Raw genomic sequence first — 21,748 nt, 5'->3', positions numbered from 1 at the left:
AAAATGCAAGCAATTATCACGTTTTCTTTTTAGCAGGTAATGTAGTTACGTGCAAACAAGTTGTAGAAAACGTATTCAGGGGACAACTGGCAGATAATATTTTATTTTCTAGTTCTTGGCTTCCCCACCAGTTACTGATGTTGCCCTGGGCAACTGTCCATATAGTCCATATCAAAAAATGCCACTGTATGCGTGTCTAATTGTCTCAAACCAAACATGTCTGAAGATTCTCAGTTTCCCAGGTTTTTGGTATTCAGGGAGGTTTATCGGAAGTCATCTTGTTTTACGCGTTCATTTAAAAATGTCCCTCTACATTGATTTTGTGCGATGAGGCGGTGGTACAAATTATACACGGCATAATTCGTGTATGTGAAATCTCGAGCTGGTACGCATATATGCGCACACGTGGGTTGTGAAGCGACGCAGCACAAGAAAGTTGAACAAAGTTCAACCTTTGTTGCCGTCTGGTATTGCGGGAAACGTTTACCTTTCGCTGTCGTTCCTCGCTCCGTGAGAGAGGTCAGCATCATTAATCTGCATTTATAAGATTATTATTGTTACATTTTTTTTTTTTTTAGATCAATCGAATGTGTTATCGGGTTAATGTCGACAGCCCTCTAGAAAATATGTGAAATTTATGTTTATTTTCAACTTTGAACAAAAAAAAAAAAAAAGAAAAAAAGAGAGAGAACAATAAAAACTGAAAATATGACTTGTAATCAGTGGCGGCGCCAGGGGGGGCCCAGTGGGGTGCTATAGCTCCCCCTGAAGAAGTCATAGCCCTCCCGAGAAAATATAATTTTATATGTCAATTATTTTTTTCTTCTTCTTCCATGTCACTATTCTTTAGTATGTTGTTTTTGTGGTATTTCCCTCACAAAACACAACCAATTAATAAAAACGACAACCAATGATTATATTGAGTTTTTAAAAAAAATCCCATCTTGCAACTGGAAATGAACTTGTAAGCCTATTTTCACTTCCGGTAAACAACTGAAAGAAGCAAGTAGTGCAGAAATGGTTTGTTTTCTACTACCCAATTTTCCAAAGATGGGATCAACAGCTCAAGAGGGAAACTGTGGAGAAAGCAGGGAAGGTCACATTTCCAATTTGGCAGTATTTCAGATATTTAAAACAAAAAAAATTATCAATAATCATTTATGTCGACTGTTAACATATCACGTTTCTCAGCCGTATTGTCAACCCATACCATAACATACCACTACCATAGTGACATGACATATTGACAGTTTCAACAAATATATATATATATTTTGTAAAAGTTGCATACTGCATCTTTAAGTAGCAGATTACCACATATTTGCTATATACACTTTATTGGTCACTGTTGAAGATGTCTGAGTTTCGAGTGTGCCTCTATTTGTGCTTGCTTGTGTGTGTTGGGAACTTTTTACGAACAAATGATCCTTAGCAGCACCCTCAGTAAAAAAAAATAAAAAATGCTTAGCCCCCGTAAGCACCTGCAGAAAAAAAAAAAAAATCTCTGGAGCCGCCACTGCTTGTAATTATTCTTTGTCTTTCAGGTAAAACAGTTACAATCTGCTTGGTTTATGGTTACTTTCATCAACCAGCTGCTTGGCTGTTTTTCCATCAGACTTGTTGACTGTTTGTGCTCCTCTGCGATTTTCAATTGAAGCCAAACTGAAAAATGTGTGACTGTCTACAGCCCCTGAAGAGACCTGAAAAAGACAAACAAAAAAAAAAATATATATATCATATGCAGAAATTATTAATCAGCCAACTATGCGTGTGTACATATATATTCATATATATTTATGTAGGGCTTTGTAAAAGCTATCTGCTATCCTGAGAACTCACCTCAGTCTGAACTTGTTGAGAAAAATTCCTCTCCGTTCTGGATACTCTCTTCTCCAGGGACTATTGTCTAAGAGAGAGCAGACAAAAAGACTCATTATAGGAGCACAGATTACAAGTCTCATATTGTCTATGTACTAGAACCGGAAAGAGGAACTTAGATGGCCAATGAAAAAAATCAGGGCAGCAGCTATTGTACTCCTGAGATCTATAACACTCACCAGAGTCTGAGCTTCTTTTCCCCATAAGACCAAAAAACAGCTCATCTGTTTCCCCTAATAAAGAGAAATTAAATTATTGTTTTTATTCCACAAACACACTCATCAGCTTATAAGGATGCAGTTATGTTGAACCTCACGTTTTGCTGCAGTTTTCGAATCTTCATCTGTAAGACAAAGATGAAACACAAAATCAGGTAACAAATTCTTCCAAAAACAAAAATAAAAAACTTTTACAGTTTACAAATTGATTTGCCAATGTTACCATTTTATCTTCAGTTGTTGTTATAAAAAAAAAAAGTAAAAAAAAAGAAAAAAAAAAAAAGAAAATGCATAAATAAAATCATATTAACAACAGTGTAGCCAGTATTTCTTTTGCCGTCAACCACACAAAGCTCTCAGGATCTGGTTCTGTCTGTCTGTTCTGCTTCAGGTCTTCCAGTAATAAAATTTTCCCAAAAAGAAATTTACCATTTGATTCATCAATTTTACAGTTGTATCTTTAGTTGATGATATATATATATATATTTTTTTTAACTAGTACAAATGAAAATACATACATAAAGCCAGCAGATATATTCACAACAGACTGACCAGCATTTCTTTTGCCCAGCATCCCGTAAAAGCTGTCCGGATCCGGCTCTGCCAGTCTCCTTAGAATGCTCTGCTTCAGGTCTTCCAGTAACAAAGTTTTCCAAAAACAAAAATATATATATTATTTCATTTTACCATTACGTCTTTAGTTGATGGTATTATATAAACAAACTAATAAAGACAGAGAATACAAGAATAAAATCAGCAGATATAGTCACAACAGACTAACCAGCATTTCTTTTGCCCAGCATCCCGTAAAAGCTGTCATAATCCGGCTCTGCCAGTCTCCTTAGAATGCTCTGCTTCAGGTCTTCCAGTAACAAAGTTTTCCAAAAACAAAAATTTGCTATTTGATTTACCAGTGTTACCATTTTATCTATAGGTAATGATATTCTACAAACAAAGCAATAAAACATAAAATACATAAAGTTAAATCAGCAGATATATTCACAACGGACTAACCAGAATTTCTTTTGCCCAGCATCCCGTAAAAGCTGTCAGGATCCGGCTCTGACTGTCTCCGTATGTTCCGCTGCAAGTCTTCCAGTCTTGCGGTCTGCTGAAGATATATCAATAAAATAGTCAGTTTCCCTGAAAGGGGGGGAATAATCTGAAAATCCGCTTTGATTTACGAGTTTCAGGGGAAACCTACGTCTGAGGAGGCTGTGCGCGATGCGGCTTCTTCGCGTCTGGAATGACTGGAGTGAAGTTTCATGATGAGGAACAAAGTCACCAGGAGCAAGCCTCGTTTCATTTTCTGAGCAGCAACTGTCCGAAAACATTCACAGTTACTCTTTTGTTTGTTTATTAGCAGTAGTAGTATTGAGGAGAAACGAGACTTTAAAAAAAAAAGAAAAGAAAAAAAAAAACCACATCTAATTGTTGCGAGCAAAAAAACAACTACTGCGTAAAGAAGCGCAAATAAAGGCTAAATTGACAGACATGATTCATCCAGGTTTGCTTATTTTTGACATGATAAAAAAAACATAAAACAGCATTAAAGCAGACTGCAAACATACATTGTATTTTATCAAGAAAGATTTCAAACCTTCGGGAATGCATATTTACCTGTTTTTTTTCTCTGGCAGATTTGTTAAATGCGTCAGCTGCGCGCGCCCTGGTGCGGAGTGGAGCGGATATGCGCCAAGATCCAGTCTTGATAAATGAGACGTCCGCGCTTTGCTGTATTAATATTAACCAGAAACCTGCGTATAGCCAATCAGAAGCTGGAGCGTAGGAGGGGTAACAGGTCTTACGTCACGTCAAGCTTTCTCCTTGATGATTGGGCGCATCCCTCCCCTCCACACCCCTGGACACGAAATAATAAAAAGTGTTGGTAAGGTGACGGGGAATGGGTTAGGGAGCGACCACATGTAGGGACATATAAGGCGGTAAATGAAAGTGGGTTTACATGTTTTATAACATCTTCTAGATTAGTGGTTCTGAACCTTTTTTGAGGTACCGAACCCACCAGTTTCATATGCGCGTTCACTGAACCCTTCTGTAGTGATAAATAGAATATGACCCCACCACTCCCCAAATTCAAGACATAGGGGTGACCCAACTATACTCAAATTGGGTCACCCCAAGATTACTAAGTCTTCTTAAAAGGTAGAGTCTCTGAGAACAGTTCTTCAAAATATAATCAGTGTTTTCATCAAAGTTGAGCTTGACTGTCCAGGAACGACCCAAGGTATTTAAAATTTGCCACAGTTTCAACAGGTTGGCCATCGAGAGAAACTTTAACCACTTCAAGGTCTTGTTTATTAATTAGTTCTACATTCTTAAGAGAAGATAAAGATTTTGCGGTATTCTGATTTAGTAATGCAATTATATTAGTTGTGTTACCACCCCTACGCCACTAGAGGCAGTAGCAACCCCAAAAAGATGCGACTAAGGAGCAGATTTAGAAGTACACTGAAAGCTACAGAATTTGGTAAAAACGGTGAGCTTTGCTGAAGTAATTAAAGACACAAGTTCAAATCCATACAGTAGACATGGTCCTCCGTCTATAAGGCTCCCTGGCTCAAGGGTGCCATGAGGCAAAAAAGAAAAAATATGTTAACTGAACACTGAAGGAGTTTCTATTTGTTATTTGTGTGTCCAGTCAGTGGACACTGAGAAGCAGAATGAGTGGTTCACCTAGTGCAGCATTCATGTCTTTTCTCATTTGATTAGTGGATAAGTAATAAAAATCCATTTTTCTTTTGATGCCAACATCTATTCAGCCTGAGAAATTCATTATAGGTCCACATACCCGTGTGGGTTGGGTATACTGGTTCAGATTTGTTTTTCAGTTTAATAAAAAAAAAAAAAAAGGTGAGGTGAATCATATGGATTGATGCGTTGGGACAAACTATGGTGCAAAAGAAAGGGTCAATGTTGACACTCCGTCTTCTGTTCTGTTACAAACTACCTTATTAATTGAACTTGCATCAAAATTGTATCCTTTTTTTGATGGTAGAAAAAAAAGTGGCTCAATCTTAAGCCATCCTCAGTAAACTGGAATTAGTTGAGAGAATCTCAATCGATGCATTGCTATTTATTATAATACCCTGGAAGCGTCTTTTATTCTCTTTAATAGCTGTTAGTCATTCTGTATCCTTACGTCTTAATATGAGAGATTTTCATTTCTGTCCACTGTGCTTGAAAAGCTGCAAACCAGAAACAGAACTTTAAGAAAAAAATCTATGATGTGAAAGTGGATGCAGTAGTTTCTCAAAACTTTATTTGATGAAACACATCTTCACGTCTAGACTTTGCAGGGTTGTTTTGTTCTCAGTACAAGTAATAGCTTTACTGTCATAGGACTGATTTAACTGATTTTACTACCTGCCTTGGGAAACATAATAAAAAATACATATATTTAAAGTAACAGTTCAAACTTTTATTTTTCATACTTCTCCTGTGGCGACAACATAAGCATCACGCCAGACCTTAAAGTGAAAACACTGTAGAACGTTGGCCCCAGTGGCGCAACTACACATTATTCAGGTGGATGCGAGAACATAAATCGGCGCCCTTCCCGGGGAAGGAAGGAGCGACGCTCACTCGCCCCACCCCTCACCCCCTCGTTATGTGCGCGAGTTGAAGGAGCGTGAGGCGTGCTGAAGTGTATGGTAAAACATCGGCATGTCGCCCCCTCCAGACGGGGTTTTGGCGCCCCCTCAGGTGCTGCGCCCCTATGATTTGCATATGCTGCATACCCACTTTTTGCGCCACTGGTTGGCCCTCAGCGTGAAATGAAATGTGTTTTCCTCTCAGCTTTCCTACAGTCTTTTCTGTTGCCTGCTAATTACACCATGCAGTCTAATTTATGAAAGTCTTTTATTACAGACAAGACACAAAGTGGTTTTAAATTTTAAACAGCAGATGTTGATGCCACTTATTGTAATGCTTCAGCAACCAAATTACATTCTTTTCAAATGAATGAATGGTAGACTGTTGGCTGCACGAAACCACATTTATTAGCGCTTGTTGCCTTGCAGCAGGTGGTTTGAAATCCGAATCCCGCCTGTGACCTTTCTCAGCAGAGTTTGCATGTTTTCCGTCGGCTCTCTCTGAATGCTTTGCATAATATAAAACAAATGTATGTTTGGATGTCTGAGTTTTTGAATGCCTGGTTGGGTGTCTCCGTATGTTGGTCCAACAGACAACCTAGTCAGGGTGTAGCGAATCATTGTGCGAATGATGCAATCTGCAGTCGTATGTTTTGTCTCCAGCATTTGATAGCTGCTATTTTTAAATGCCGGTGAAAGGAGTTTACTATTTGATTTGATAACGAATAACAGGCAGAACCTTTTTTTTAATGAAAGTTGTATGTATTTACTTGATAGCTGAGAATGAAAAAAAAACAAAACACCTTGACAAATCCAAAATGAAAAGTACATAATATATCATTTGGAATCATCCATTGTGTGCCACTTTGCACAAAAACATTTAACTGAGTTTATTATTCACTGCAGGAAAGGCGTCATTTTTTTAATGATCATTTTCGGGGAAATGACACTCCGTACTCATTTAAATATAGAAAAGGCATTTTAATGTTTTCAAAAATAAATAAATATTGAAGCCGACAAAATTGACATTAAAAACACCAACAAACAATCAAAAGTTCAAACCAAACCCATCATCTTTTTTTTCCTTTTTTTGCAATCACGCATCCAATTACAGTTGCGTTTGTGTACGTGCGCTCATTGGAAATGCAAATGAGTGTAAAATGCTTGAATAAAGCAAACTTTGACAACAGGCAGGTGGAATTATGTTGCAGAAATAACTGGCTGCGGCCCTTGGAGATCTACACCAGCAGCGCAATGGGAAGCGAATCCGCATACGTAATTTTACTAAAAAGGTTAACGACTGTTTTATCAATGACTTCCTTTTACTGTATCCGTTTTCCTCCCGCATGTAATGGTGCTGAAGGTGTGGTTGAAATGAAGGGACAACAACCATGCGGAGGTGTGGGAGATCTAAAGGGAATAGTGAAGTCATTAATGGCATATTTACATTATTGATGAAGATTTTTTTTATTTTCATCTCCCGTGGTAATCAAAGTGACTCTCCTCTTGGAGCAAAGTGTCAGGGTGGGGGGGGGAGCGCTAGTGGCTGTTTATCCCCAACATACGCTTTCTTCTAACCAAAAGACAATTGACTATGAGCTACAGGGCTGGAGGTGCTGCAATGCATCACAGATATTGTCACCTGCCCTCTGGACGTCTGAACAATATGACGTGAATTCTCCGCTCGTATGTTGCTTGGATGTCACCTTTTCTCGGTACCCGACTCACCATCACATTCGTTGCACTGGTATTGAGTATGGATTCCCCTCGGAGTCCCAGACAGCCTAACATGTTGTGGGGCAATCCCTCACCTTGACAGGTCAGCGGGATGGTCAACAAGCGCCGTTCTGACACAATGTGAGATCGTTTTAACTACTTTCACAGCAGCCGTGATATACTGGTATAGGGAGGGATAATAGAAGATAAACCTGTTGATTAGGTTTAGAGGTGGTTCAGATTTTTTTCACAAAGGTTATGTGTGGTCTACTTCGTTTGATTAGTATCTTACCAACAGAGTAACACAGAAAGACTTGCGTCAAGATTAGGGGGGGGGGGGGGGAGTCTTATTTTAGGTTTTAAAGTCTGTTAAAAAATACATTTCTGTATCAGAGCGCTACCACATAAAATATAATTGTGTAAAACAATGCAAAATATCAAGCCATCTTCTTTGAGGCCATTAACCCAATTGTTCATTAAGCATGAACAATTTATCAGGTTATAATATTAAAATAAACAATGACACACAGGAGTACACAGACATACAAATATTGATTAGTTGGGTTAATTAACAGATTGTGAGCTGCTAAGGGCTCCACAATTAGCACGACAACTAACACTAAATACTCCCTTCTAGACATCTTTAATTTCTTCAGAAACAAGAAGCAACAGCACAGTAGATACAATTTAAAAATCAGGCTCCTTTCCTTCCTCTCTGTGTTTCCTAAGGTCTTAGCACTGCCAATCATCCTTGTGTACGCACTGCAGCTGTGTTAATGGCAGAGAAGATACAGCTGCTCTCTGCCATCATGCTAATTCACGCGAAGTTCTGTTGTGGGGAAGCCAGTTCATTTTGCTGCAAATCATCTCCATATTGTGATTCTAACACCATTATGCTTGGTTTCCTTTAAACATGGTGCCTGACGTTCACACCAAAGAGTTCAGTCAGACCAGAGAATCTTCTTTCTCATGGTCTGAGAATCATTCTGGCGCCGTTTGGCAAACTCCAGACGGGTTGCTATATATATATATATATATATATATATATATATATATATATACATACATCTGTATATACAGTGGTGGGAAGTAACGAAGTACAAGTACTTTGTTACTGTACTTAAGTACAATTTTTGTGTATCTGTACTTTTACTTAAGTAGATTTAATAATGGATAGTTTCTACTTTTACTCCACTACATTTTACAGTATGTATCTATACTTTCTACTTCACTACATTTCTACAAAAGTGTCGCGTTACTCGTTACATCCAAGTCGCATTGTGCTTTTTTCAGTTAAAATGTGAAGTTGAGGGACTTAAGGTGGTCTGTAAAATCCAAGCAACAACATGTCTTACATGTCTATTGTCACCCATCGCCTCCCCCTTTACTAGCACGCGGAGCTCCAAGACATGAGCAATGGTTTCCTCTGAGCGGGAGAAGATGTCTGTCTAATCGTCAGTAATATAATAGCGCTGCATAGACCATAAGATATGGCGACATGTAAAATGTCGCCATATCTTATGTGGTTGGTTACAATAAGAATGAGAAAACACTTTAGGGACAAACGCCAGGTTTGGCCACAAGGCATCACCAGAACCATCTGAACTCCATCGGAGACATGATGGGCTGATAGAAGGCACGTAGCCCTCTTAGCTGAGACAATAGCCAACAAAAAGGCAGTCTTGCACGACAACCACTTGAGGTCCACCTAAATTAAAGGCTCAAATGGAGGGTGGCATAGAGCACTGAGGACCAAGGACAGGTCCCAGACAGGGGCTCGCGGAACCAGTGGCAGGTGCAGTCTACGAACACCACACACACACAAAAAAAAAGGAAAACCAGATTATGGGTCCCCACTGTAAAGCCATCAAGGTCAGCATGACTAGATGATATAGCCACTACATATACCTTAAGTGTCGAAGGAGACCGGCCCTTATCAAGAAGAGACTGAAAAGACTCCAAAAGAGTGTGTACCACACTGGCGACTGGATCATCAATACGGGCAGAACACCCAAGGGAAAACAGTCGCCATGTGTTTCCACATTGCTGACGAGTTGAGGTGCCTGACGGGACCTGAATACCCAGTCAGCTGCTATTAAAGCCTCCCAGTGGTCACACCCACAGCTGGAGGTGTTGAGAATCAGAATGCCATATCCAACCCCCCAACTGAGACAGTAAATTCCTCCTGGTTGGAAGACACAATGGAACCTCGTGACCCAGATTCCATAGAAGTGGGAAGCATGGCCGTGCCGGCGAATCCTGTGGCCCTCCTCGAGAACTCTCTGGAGAGTCTGCCAAATCAAGGAAAGGGGTGGAAAGGCATATAGGAGGACCCTGGGCCAAGGCGTCCTGGATCAGTGCACCTGAACACTGGTCCAGGACCAGTTTGTTGTCTAAGGAAAAACCATAGACAACAAAGGGTCGACTCCTCTGTGGCAAACAGGCCGACCTCTGCCTCATCGAAAAGGTCCCAGATCAGGCGTACTATGTCGCCATGGAGGGACCACTCTCCCGGAGCTGCAAAGGGTACAGTGACAGCAGGCCAAGGGTACAACCCGAGTAACCATGTTAGTTTGCTCAGCAGCTGCAGGTAGGCAACGCAAGGAAGCTGCCTGTCCAGCCTGAATCGACGCAGCTGGAGAATGTCATTCACCCTCTGGACAAATGGGTTGGCTGTCATGGGGGGAGTATCCAGAAGCAACCCAAGAAAAGTGGTTGCCTGCGATGGAACCAGACAGCTCTTCAAGTTCATCTTGAGGCCCCACCTGGGCACAAGCGAGCAGGCGACTCGTATCGCTAGATGCATGTTCTTGACGGGGTGCGGAGAAGCCGATCGTCGAGGTATGGCAGAACCTACATGCCATTGCCCTGCATAAGAGAGAGTTGCCTTCACGCACAGTGAGAACACCCTTGAAAAAGGGAGAGGCCAAACGGTAGCGCACGGAACTGCCAGTGGCGACCCAGATAGGCAAACCTGAAAAAAGCGGCGATGTTCCGCCGTGATAGGTACATGAAAGTACACTTTCGTAAGATCGATTGATGCAAGCCATTCTCCATTTGTCACAGCCTGAAGAACCTCTGCTGTTGAAAGCATGTGAAAAGGCAAGACCTTCAATGCTGTCGAGTCCCCCGATACCCAAAATGGGACAAAATCCGCCTGTCATTTTCGACACGAGGAAATACAATGAATATTAGCCTCCGGGTCGCCGTAGAGGATCCACTGCCTCGATTGCACCCTCGGCCAGGAGGGCCCTGGCCAAGGGCTTGAGCTTTCACCGGGTCGGTGATGATGGTCAGCCTGACCCAACATGAGATGTGAAGCCACCGCCGGAACTGTAGCCAGTAACCATGGGTTAGAGTGGCAACCACCCATGGATCCACAGCGAGAGCAACTCAGTAACTAAGCTGCTGACGAAAAAAAACATCTGATGGCTGGTGTGGCGGCCTCACTTCCTCTGCCCACAGTGCCTGGAGTCCTGGGGGGGCGGCGGCCAAGGTCTGGCCCGGGTGTGCCTGGACGGTTGGCGGACCGACTCATGAAAGTCCCTGCTGGGTCTCTGCTGCACATCTCGAAGGCAAGACCCACCAGGCCGAACAGCTGAAAGCTGGGACCAACTGATGGGCACCTCCGATTATGAGAAGGAGGGGACCTACCCCTGCCGAGGCCTGAAAGCCGTAGCCTAGTCCGCCGCGCAGAAAGGGCAACCATGAGGTGCGCCAAGGAATTGCCAAGGCGGCCGGCATGTGCTCCAGTATTCCGAGTTACAGAGGAAGCCATCTGTAATACAACAATGAGCCAGCGGGCATTGAACATCACCATGCAGGGCTTCATCCAGAGACACAATAAGTGAGGCAACAGCAGGTTCGACCGCAGGCATGTGATCCAGCTTGTCTGGACCAGCTCATGCATAGCTACCAACACTTGACCATCGGTAGAGAGATGCGAAAAGGCTCTAGGGTCCCACCGACAAGCATGCAACTCCCTGAGGTACTCCTCTTTAGGAGGAGCCAGAGATTGGAGGCCTCAGTTCTGCGCTTAGAGCCCCTCAGAGTGGCCACCTGACTAGAAGGCGGAAGGTCATTCACATACATAGGGTGTAACTGGGCAAGTCAAGCCACATTCACCGCATGGGGCATGTAGCTGCAGTTTATCAGTTGTCTGACAGAGCTATAACCAGGTGATCATGCCTGAGGCAGGCAGGGCACAGGTCATGACCATCATCCGCCTGAAGCACAGCCCCGCAATCAGAACAGTGGGAGCCATTCATGTCCAAAACTGAAGTGAGTCCCACCACAGGCAGACAGAGCAGACTTACGATTGGGAGAGGGGGCGGAAAGCACTACCATCACCAATCATAATAAAAGAGCAGCAAAGGGGCTGACACCGTCAGCTAAGGGTCGAAAAAATAAAACTGGGAGAGGAAGCGATAACGCTGCCCTCGCCAATTAAATACGCACGGAGGGGTACCGGAGGCTTGCTAAAATCGGGAGAGAGGGCGAAAACCTGTCTCCAATTAGAGCAGCAAGCGGAAAGGCGGGTGAGCCCAACACAAAATTATGATCACAAGATCGTCTGAAATTGAGAGAGGGGGCGAGACGCAACCGTCACCAATTACAGAAAAAAAAACCGGCGGACCAACGACAGGCAGACGTGGTCAGCCACATTCAGCATAGAATGCAAAACCAAGATTGGGAGAGGGGGCGGAGAACGTTACCGTCACCATTCACAGCAGCAAACGAAGAGTCAGGTGAGCTCAACACAAAGATACAATTGGCTGAAATGGGAGAGAGATGCTGCCATCACCAATTACAGAAAATCCAGCGGACCAGCGGCAGGCAGACGTGGTCAGCTACGTCGAGTATAGGATGAAAAACACATCAAGATTGGGAGAGGGGCCGGAGAACACTGCCGTCACCAATTAAAGCAGCAAACGAAGAGTCAGGTGAGCTCAACACAAAGCCACGACCAACAAGATTGGCTGAAATTGAGAGAGGGGGCGAGACGCTACCGTCACCAATTACAGAAAAAAACAGCGGACTAAATTGGTCAGCTATGCCAGCATTAGATGAAAAAACAGATGAAGATCGGGAGAGGGAGCGTGAACGCTGCCGTCACCAATCACAGCAGCAAACTTAGAGTCAGGTGAGCTTAACACAAGGCTACGATCAACAAGATCGGCTGAAATTGGGAGAGGGGGCGAGACGCTACCGTCACCAATTAGAGAAAAAACAGCGGACCAACGACAGGCAGACGTGGTCAGCTACATCCAGCATTAGATGAAAAACGGATCAAGATCGGGAGAGGGGGCGCGAACAGCTGCCGTCACCAATCACGGTAAAAGAAAAGCCGGAGAAAAGAGGGGCTTACGCCGTCAGCCACGTCCGGGCAGGACGAAATCAAAATAAAACTGGGAGAGGGGGGGCAAAAGGTTCCCGTCACCAATCAAAGTAATACGAATTTGCTTATAAGGTCGGCGAACATTAGGCCAATTAAAACGAAACATCAAACTTAGAAAGGCTAACACCGTTAGCTAAGCTCCAACATGTGTACAATCCAGTGGTTATAAATTGGGAGAGGAGGCGTAAACGCTGTCATCACCAGCAAACACTACCTTAAACGAAGATCCGTCGCAGCCCTCGGAGGGCGATACACCGCAACTCCGGCCAACAGGCAGTCGGGCGTCCAACGACGGCGAAAAAATCCAGGCCTACGCCATATAAAGCGGACAGCACGCGAGAAGAAAAAAGGATCAGAGCCTTCTTCTTCTTCTTCTTCTTCTTTTCTATTATGGCGGATTGCAAAGGATCAGAGCCTCGGATGACGTCATGCTATGTCGCCTCTGATTGATCATCCGACGTGTCACAGGTGTGACTCTGTTGACTTTATTGCTCGAACAGCGCATGCGCGAAGGGAACATTCATTGCTTTCAGCATCGCCCTCTGGCGGTCAGTAGGGATGAAATAGAACAGCTTGTTCCACAGTTTGTGTGTGTGCGTGTGCAGTGGCGGAGCCAGAGGGGGGGCCAGTGCCCCCCCTGTCATCTGATTGGCCCCCCCAGATGATTGACATGTAACAGCACCAGGTTATTCCTGTACATTATTTGGAATCATTCTAAGTCAACCTAATATCTAAAGAAGAAAAACAATAATAAATATATCAAAAGAAAATGTATAAAACTTTATATAAGTCCATGTGATGACATAAATAAATAGATTTAGATCAGGCGCGATACCAGCCTCCTTTGTACTCATAAAAACAAGCTGAAATTCTTGTCCTGGGTGTTTCAGTTGTGCTGCGCTGTGGTGCAACTCAAAGGCTAAAGCACTTCATACCTGGTGGTTGTAAAACACCAATAAGTTATTTATTGATCCTCCGCAAAAAAAAGAAAAAACCGAAGAGGGGCCGACGATGTTCGTAGTTTGGAGGAGAGGTGGCGCTAGAGTTTTTTCGTTGTCCGTCAAAGAAAAAAATAATTTTATTTCCAATTTGTAGTCATCAAACGAAACATTTATTATTTCTCTGTTAGAACGTTTTTGAAATCAGGTAACAATTCACGAAATGACGTGATTAGAAGACGACAGAACTCTGATCGTTTCCTGATCCCGCACTGACTTCCCTCAGCGGGAGAAAAACTCCGCAGAAGCGGATCAGCTGCTGGACGCTCCAAAGCCTCTGGTCCGTTAAAGCGTCCAGATCAGAGATGATTCTCTGACTGATATTGTTCTTAGTATGATTAATAATGAGCTCCACGATGTTCTTTGTGCGTAAAGTTGAAACTGTCTGCGCACCAAGTGGTCAGCTGACCACAGTCTGGACAGAAACCAGCGGACTGCTCTCTGTTCTTATCAAGACGAGGCTGAGGAGGGAATCTGACATATTAACTAGTTTTTACTGGTTTTGTTTTTAAAACACCATTAACTAAGCAGTGTAACTATATATTGTATATTTGGCGTTTGTCATCTCATGTGTGATTAGTTGGAGCGTAACGGTGGAGCATTTACGCGCATTTATTGCCCAGCGCTCTGCGCTTGTTTCTGCCTAACGGATCTGCACTTTAAATTCTTTCCTCTCTCAACAGTCAGCTGTTATTCCTCTACTTAAACTACAATAAGTAGATCACATTCTCTTTAGGTTTTCTCCGTGTGCTGCAAACTCATTAAATGTAAACTCATTAGAAGCCCGAACCACCATCAGGCAAATAGTTCTGGTCCGACCCGAAATATTGTTACCTGTCAAATTACCTGTCAAACCAGAGCTTCCTAACCAAGGTGTCCATAACTCTTCAACACGCTGTCAGCTCTCGGTCAGAAAGACGCATTTAATTCAGTGTCCATGAGATGATATTCAGAAAGGATCTTTTATTTGATTGATTTTAGTTTCCTCTGCGATGAACTCTGCATAAAGTCTATCATGTCTCCATGTGCGCCAGTCAAAGGTGTTAATTATAACATGTCAAATGACAGAGGGGCTTAAAAATAACCAAATATTCAGTTTGGTTGTTTTTTAAAATTATAGATAGATAGATAGATAGATAGATAGATGTACACACACATTTTAAATGTTGCCCCCCCAGAGGTAGTCCTGGCCCCCCCTTAGCCCCCCCAACTTTAAAAGTCTAGCTCCGCCACTGGTCTTTACACTTATATGTTAAGTATAATTTGCATGATAAGTGGCTGATTTACAATTATATGTCAACCAAAATTTACATGATGATTATTATATATATATATATATATATATATATATATATATATATATATATATATAGTGAAGATTCCTGCACACCTCAACATCCCGGAATAGCACAGTCTGACCCAAACTCTTGCCCGAGTTGTTCTTGAAATCTGCCTTTGAAATACAATCATGAAGCCCTTTTATACCCAAGACTCCTGAATGACGCAAGACAAGAACTTCTAAGTTTTGGACCTCAATAAAATGATGTATAAGTGCAGGGCTGGATCCTGTTGTTTCTTATGTTTCGTAAAATAGTCACAGCATTAAATTGTCTGCGAAAATGTATACAAATAAATATAATAAGTCACAGACTGTTCCTAGCACTGTGCAATTATTAATACATTAATAATCCTAATAAATTTCCGTAATTGTAATTAAAAATTATAGTGGAAAAAGGCTTCAGAACATTTATACCACAGCAGGTATGGAAAACCACAAAAGCAAAAATTAAATCATATACAAATCCTTTAATCTCTTCATGTAAAATAAAAATTATAATGTTTTATTTAAATATTTATGCCAGCTTGAGTCATGCAGAGCTGAGCTGATCATTTCCATAGCAACGATCAGAAGCAAGGCATTGCACCAGAAGTCCAGTGAGCTCACTGATGAGGTCATAGGTGACATTATGTACATCACAGTAGATCAAAGAAGTTCTAATGCTTGAATGCTGGAATCTCTAAGCATCAGTCAGGATCCAGACATTTCTACATTTCTTGGAGTTTCACAATTGTGTAAAGCAACAATGTTCAGTTTTGCGACAGCGCTTGTTCCCCTGATATTCCCGGTTGGTTGGGGCATCGGATATGCCGTGACGACTGGGATGAAGAAAATGTGCGATCGTTTTTTTCCAGGTAAGGATGGCAACGAAGAAAACGATCAGAATGAAGAGGACGATCTGTTTTGGAATGGATTTCCATCCAATTCCAAAGAACGAACCGACCCGGCTGGGGAGGTTTGTTCGCTGGATGTTGGGACCTCGGACTCCATCTCGTCCTCTGAACGAGACAGTACAGAGGACGATGGTACTGTCTCTGGACAAACCGACCCGGCTGGGGAGGTTTGTTCAGAAACGATGGTACAACGTGAGGGTGAGACTGCAGTCGCAGAAAAATCTAACCCGGCTGGGGAAGATTGGTCTGCGGCTGATCTCGCAGCCAAAGCTGTGGCTGAAGTGACAGCCAAAGCTTTGGTTTCGCTGGTCCCATCCTTACAAGATAGTAGTCCTCTGAAGGCCACTTTCTCAGGGTCCTTTGAAATACAACGTTTCCCGGACGGGGATCGTTGTATTTCAGAACACAACAGAGTTGCTTGTTTGTCCGAAAAACCAGCTCTAAATGTAAATGTCTCTGTTGCTGTCGAGGTTTCCTGTTCCCCTGACGTTAATGCAGTGGATGGCGTTGGCTCAGATCTGCCAGATGTAGGGACGACATCTGCAGGACCAGGACAAGAGGAGGAGAACTTCAAGTTCTCCAATGAGCTCCAGAACAGCTGGGTGAACGCTGCCTTCCAGAGCGTCCTAAACTTGAGCGTCACCAAGCGGTGTCTCGCTCAGGAAAGGGTTTTTCTGGAGGCATCGTCCATCCCCTGCTGTGGGAGTCTCCTCCTCTCAGCTGTCCGCCAGCCCGGCAAGCATTTTAGTCAGGAAGACCTTTCCCCAGTTCTGATGGAGCTGAGGGAGAAGAAGCTGCCATCAGGCGGGGGAAAGGATTTCGACACAAAAAGTTTGCTGGAGTCTGTGCTGGTCTGGCTGGATTCGTTTGGTGGCGACACAGATAGAGAGTTGTATGACAACGACTCCTGCTCTAACTGTGGAGCCACTTCCCTCAGGCTCCTGAACGACGGCGCCCTCATTTCACTTCCACCAGTATTATTTTCAACCAGTATTTCTATACTGCTTGAATACTGGTTGGATTTGGCGTGCAAACGGCGTTGTTCAGGCTGCAGGTCACCCTGGCAGAAGAAACACTGTCTGACCGATAACAAGGTCCTGGTGTTTTTTCTGCATAGGTTTACCAGGGAATACCGAACAAAAGCCACTCAGACCATCGATGTGCCTGCAGAATGTGGGACGGAGACGTACCACCTGTCCTCCGTCATCTGTGGGGATCCAAAGCAGACAGACATTTACTGTTACTTAATGAAGGGAGAACGAACCGTGAAGGCAGACAACGAGCATGTCTTCACTGCAGACAGCGACTGCAGTGAAGACATGATCAACAACGGTTTCATTTACATTTACGAAAAGAAGTGATCAGACACCAGAGGTTAGTTTCTCCAGCCCCTCCTCTGGAAGAAGACAAAGGGCCCTTTGGAAAGGAGCTACAAATATTAACATCGGAAGAAGAAAAGAATCCTAGAAGATCTAATTAGTAATCATTTTGAGCTGGAGAAATCTGACTGGGACCAAACATGTGTCTGATTTAAATTTATGGGACAAAATGTAAAAATATTTGACAGGTTTCTCTCCGGGCACTCCGGCTTCCTGCCACAGTCTGAAATCTCCACTGAAATGATCCAGTAGGCCAGGGGTCACCAACTCCAGTCCTCAAGGGCTACCTACCATCCTGCAACCTTTAGATTCACCTCTGCTCCAAAATGTCTGAATTTCCTCACCAGCATTCATTCATCTCTGCAATAGGCTGGAAATGAGCAGCTTATTTGATCCAGGTGTGTTTGAGCAGAGACACATGTAAAAGTTGCAGGACGATAGATAGATAGATAGATAGATAGATAGATGTACACACACATTTTAAATGTTGCCCCCCCAACTTTAAAAGTCTAGCTCCGCCACTGTGCGTGTGTGTGTTTTTTTTTGTTTTTTAAATCTCAATAACTCTAAAGCTGCTGTTCTCATGCTCTCTTGGAGACGTTGTTAGGTTTTATGTGGGTGAATATTCATTTTGGAGGACAGGCATAGTCGTACAACTGTACTTAACCCCTTTTACTTTGATATTCTGAAATAAAATCCTGTGCAACCAGCAGTGGTGGGAAGTAACGAAGTACAAGTAGGCCTACTTCGTTACTGTACTTAAGTACAATTTTCGTGTATCTGTACTTTACTTAAGTAGATTTAATAATGGGGACTTTCTACTTTTACTCCACTACATTTTACAGTAAGTATCTGTACTTTCTACTTCACTACATTTCTACAAAAGTGTCGCGTTACTCGTTACATCCAAGTGGCGTTGTGCTTTTTTCCGTTAAAATGTGAAGTTCAGGGATTTAAGGTGGCGCCGTAAAATCCAAGCAATAACGTGACTTAGTGTCTGTTGTCACCCCTCTCCTCCACCTTTACTCGCACGCGGAGCTCCAAGACATGCGCAGTGGTTTCCTCTGAGCGTCAGTAATATAATAGCGCTGCATAAATCATACAATAAAATCAGCAGCGCTTCGCTTTCACAGATGGTGGGGACTTCGTCCAATTTTTAACGTCACTTGGAAGGAAAGCTTAAAGAAAGGTAAGCTCCGAGGACGTGATGCTAGCAAAGCTAGCTGTATTGACTGAAACACATGTTACATCTGCAATGAAAAAAAGTTGTCACTCATGCACTGAATTACTGTGTGGAGGTGTTGACTGAGGTGTTGACTGAGGTGTTGCATATATGGGACAACGCTGTGACCAAAGTGCAATATAGTAATATGACATTCATGGACGATCCGATTCTTCTGGACGGATCTTGACTAAAGTCCTATAGTGCTGAAGCCTCACTGAGAGCCGTTCTTTGTTACATCCAAGTCGCATTGTGTTTTTTTTTCGTTAAAATGTGAAGTTCAGGGATTTAAGGTGACACCGTAAAATCCAAGCAATAACGTGATGTGTCTGTTGTCACCCATCGGCTCCCCCTTTACTCGCACGCGGAGCTCCAAGACATGTGCAGTGGTTTTCTCTGAGCGTCAGTAATATAATAGTACAGAAGCGCTGCATAAATCATAAGATATGGCGACATGTAAAATCAGCAGCGCTTCGCTTTCACAGACGGTGGGGACTTTGTCCAATTTGTCACTTGGAAGGAAAGCTTAAAGAAAGGTAAGCTCCGTGGACGTGATGCTAGCAAAGCTAGCTGTATTGACTGATACACATGTTGCATCTGCGATGACTGACATGTTGCATATATGGGACAATGCTGTGACCAAAGTGCAATATAGTAATATGACATTCATGGACGATCTGATTCTTCTGGACGGATCTTGACCAAGTCCTATAGTGCTGAAGCCTCAGTGAGAGCCGTTCTTTGTTCTTGTAATGCTCTGCGTACACTGCAGTAGCTATTTTATTTCATTAAAATATCTTTATATTGGCGAATAAATAAAACAAGAACGTAGCAACGCAGAGCATGCTCATTGCTCTTTGTTTTCGTCACCTGTCATGGTGGCAGACGTTGCAGCAGGAGGGAGGATGAGAACAGTCACGGTGCTCCTCCTGCTTGGTTACTTCTTGCTTATTGGGCCTTGGACAGTGTCATAGTTGAGTGTTGTTAATTGCTATGTTTAATGGTGCAGACAATTATTATTTCTGACATTGGCAATATGGGCAACCGCCCAGGGTGTTATTTTTTTAGGGATGGCAGGAGACCTCTAGACTTCTGTGTATTGTGGCACAGAGATGAAAGCAAAACAGAATGAAGAAGAGTTTGAATTGATACTGGTTAAATTTATTTTAGCTCTAAGTATTTAATATCTAGGTGTTTTTATGGGAAAGTGAATCTTTCAGATCAATTTGAGAAGCAATTTTGATAGGTGCACTTAATTTTATTGTCATGTAGTGCAGGGTGCTGGTTTTGATTTGGTCTTGGGTTCAGTGATCCAGACTACAACTCTGCTACGAGGCTCCTTGGTTCCATGTCCTCCTCTGCTAGTTGGATTTCTTTCTAAATAAATGTGTGGCAAAAAAAGTGAAGTTCATGTTATGTTAGGACAGGAGATGTTTCCATCCCTGAAATTATGATGCATAGAATCACATATCTAAGTCTAAACTATGTTACAGAGTAAACTCAATAAAAACATGCTTTATCTGTGGCTTTGTTAATTAAAATGGCACATTACTGATGTATTAAAATTAAATACGATTGGTACACTTAATGATATTAGTGATTAGGCAATGCATTCAGCAAGTACTTTTACTTTTAATACTTAAGTATTTTTAAAAGCCAGTACTTTTTTACTTTTACTTAAGTAAAATGTTAATGTGGTACTTTGACTTTTACTTAAGTACATTTTTGTCTGTGTATATTTGTACTTTTACTTAAGTAAATTTTTTGAGTACTTTCTCCACCACTGGCAACCAGTAGCAAGTCCATGCAAACGCAACAATGAAAGCAGACGCTCAAGCCTTTCTGTTGCACTTCATTTGATATTTTAAAGCAGCAGATAGAGCCTGCAGTACCACCACACCGTAATCCCTTTCTCTGATTGAGCTGCCAGTCATCCGTTGGTGCAGACTTTAGCAGCACGACAGTGAAAAGATAAAGTAACTTCCAGTCTTGGACTTCCAATCCAAGGAGAGTATGACGGAAAATGCTATGCAGAAACTATGCAAGCCAACACAGCAAGGAGCATGTGTGAAGGCGCGAAAACGCTATAAAGTTGCGAGAAATCACAGTGCAGATTTAGCCGTATTTATATACAATATGGCGCTTTGTACAAAGTGCAGAATCTCTGGCCAATAACTCCAAAGGGTATCCTGAAAGTGTGAACCCTGTCACAGAAAAACAGCTTGCCACACTCTTTTGAGCCATCTTGCTTTTTTTAGCCTTCATGTTGCTCATGGCGACGTGAGAACCAGAAAAAAAAAAGCAGGCCTTGATTCAAAGCCTCACCATGGTAGATCATAAGAAACACCTGACAATAATTGACTTAATGGGTACTAATCAAGTGGGGGAGTTTTAACTGTGAGACCACTTTATACCCCTCCTAGGGGGGCACACAAAATGACTTTGATGGATGCAGTTTTTTCTGCTCGCTCTCCTCTGGGATCTTTGACTCATAAGGTCCTGAAGTGTCACTTCCATCTAAATGTTAATTTGAAGGCTGCTTTTTCAAAGCTGCCACGGATGCTGATGTTTTTTTGATAAGTCATTTTACGTAAGGTGATTTTTTTTGCATAAAGCCAAATAATGGCAATGTTCTGAGCTATAATAGTTTTTCTTTTTAGTGTTTTAAAATGTGTTTTTTTTTAGGTCCATACTGGGAAAGAAATCTTTTGTTCCAGTCTCACAAAAGATGGCAACAAGGGAAAAAAATATGATGCTTTGATGCTTTTGAGACCTTTGAATCTCTATTTAGATAAGTGACCTTTTTTTTTTGGTCTGTTTCGAAACTGTATTGCCTTTTTTTTCAGCCATTGAGCACACTCTAAAAGACACATTAGTCTCCTGTCCTGGTTATCACAGGCGCAATCAGCGTGTCTCATACTGTCTCCCCACTTTCTTATTCGCACTTCAGTACATAAAATTGTTGCAATCAGGATGATTCACATAGGAAATAGTTTTAAAACTAGAAAGTGTCATGTTTGAGTAGAAACAGAGATCTGAATCAAACAAACTTTTGGCTTTATAGGTTCTTTGCTCTGGTGGCAAAAGTTTGACTGT

General features: G+C 42.4%; 1 protein-coding gene across 4 annotated transcripts; it reads right to left on the bottom strand.

Annotated features, from left to right (window-relative positions):
* Window positions 1–21: 21 nt before the first annotated feature.
* Window positions 22–13,212, bottom strand: tac3a (tachykinin precursor 3a). Of its 4 annotated transcripts, XM_081609000.1 has the most exons (10): window positions 13,036–13,212; window positions 3,717–3,957; window positions 3,301–3,416; window positions 3,111–3,207; window positions 2,878–2,958; window positions 2,649–2,729; window positions 2,195–2,221; window positions 2,058–2,111; window positions 1,840–1,906; window positions 22–1,700 (listed from the first exon to the last, which is right to left on the bottom strand). In XM_081609000.1, exons 3-10 carry the CDS (start codon window positions 3,400–3,402, stop codon window positions 1,682–1,684), a joined length of 528 nt encoding a protein of 175 aa, XP_081465126.1. In that variant the 5' UTR covers window positions 3,403–3,416; window positions 3,717–3,957; window positions 13,036–13,212; the 3' UTR covers window positions 22–1,681. The 4 variants fall into 4 exon arrangements, with proteins under 4 accessions (XP_081465126.1, XP_081465127.1, XP_081465128.1 ...); XM_081609001.1 differs by lacking the exon at window positions 13,036–13,212 and having other exon boundaries at window positions 3,301–3,420; window positions 3,720–4,209; XM_081609002.1 differs by lacking the exon at window positions 13,036–13,212 and having other exon boundaries at window positions 3,111–3,204; window positions 3,717–4,208.
* Between the last annotated feature and the right edge of the window lie 8,536 nt (window positions 13,213–21,748).

The sequence above is a fragment of the Poecilia reticulata genome, chromosome 7 (genome assembly GCF_904066995.2).
Source record: "Poecilia reticulata chromosome 7, P_reticulata-male-v2, whole genome shotgun sequence".
Lineage (NCBI taxonomy): Eukaryota > Metazoa > Chordata > Actinopteri > Cyprinodontiformes > Poeciliidae > Poecilia > Poecilia reticulata.
The sequence above is the reverse complement of the archived record's forward strand: the minus strand, read 5'-3'. Positions and strand labels throughout refer to the sequence as shown.

Coding starts and splice junctions, on each gene's coding strand:
- tac3a (XM_081609000.1), bottom strand. CDS start 3,402: ATGAAACGAGGCTTGCTCCTGGTGACTTTGTTCCTCATCATGAAACTT. Junction 2,959..3,110: donor GCTGGGCAAAAGAAATTCTG/GTTAGTCCGTTG, acceptor TGTTACTGGAAG/ACCTGAAGCAGAGCATTCTA. Junction 1,907..2,057: donor GAAAAGAAGCTCAGACTCTG/GTGAGTGTTATA, acceptor GCTCTCTCTTAG/ACAATAGTCCCTGGAGAAGA.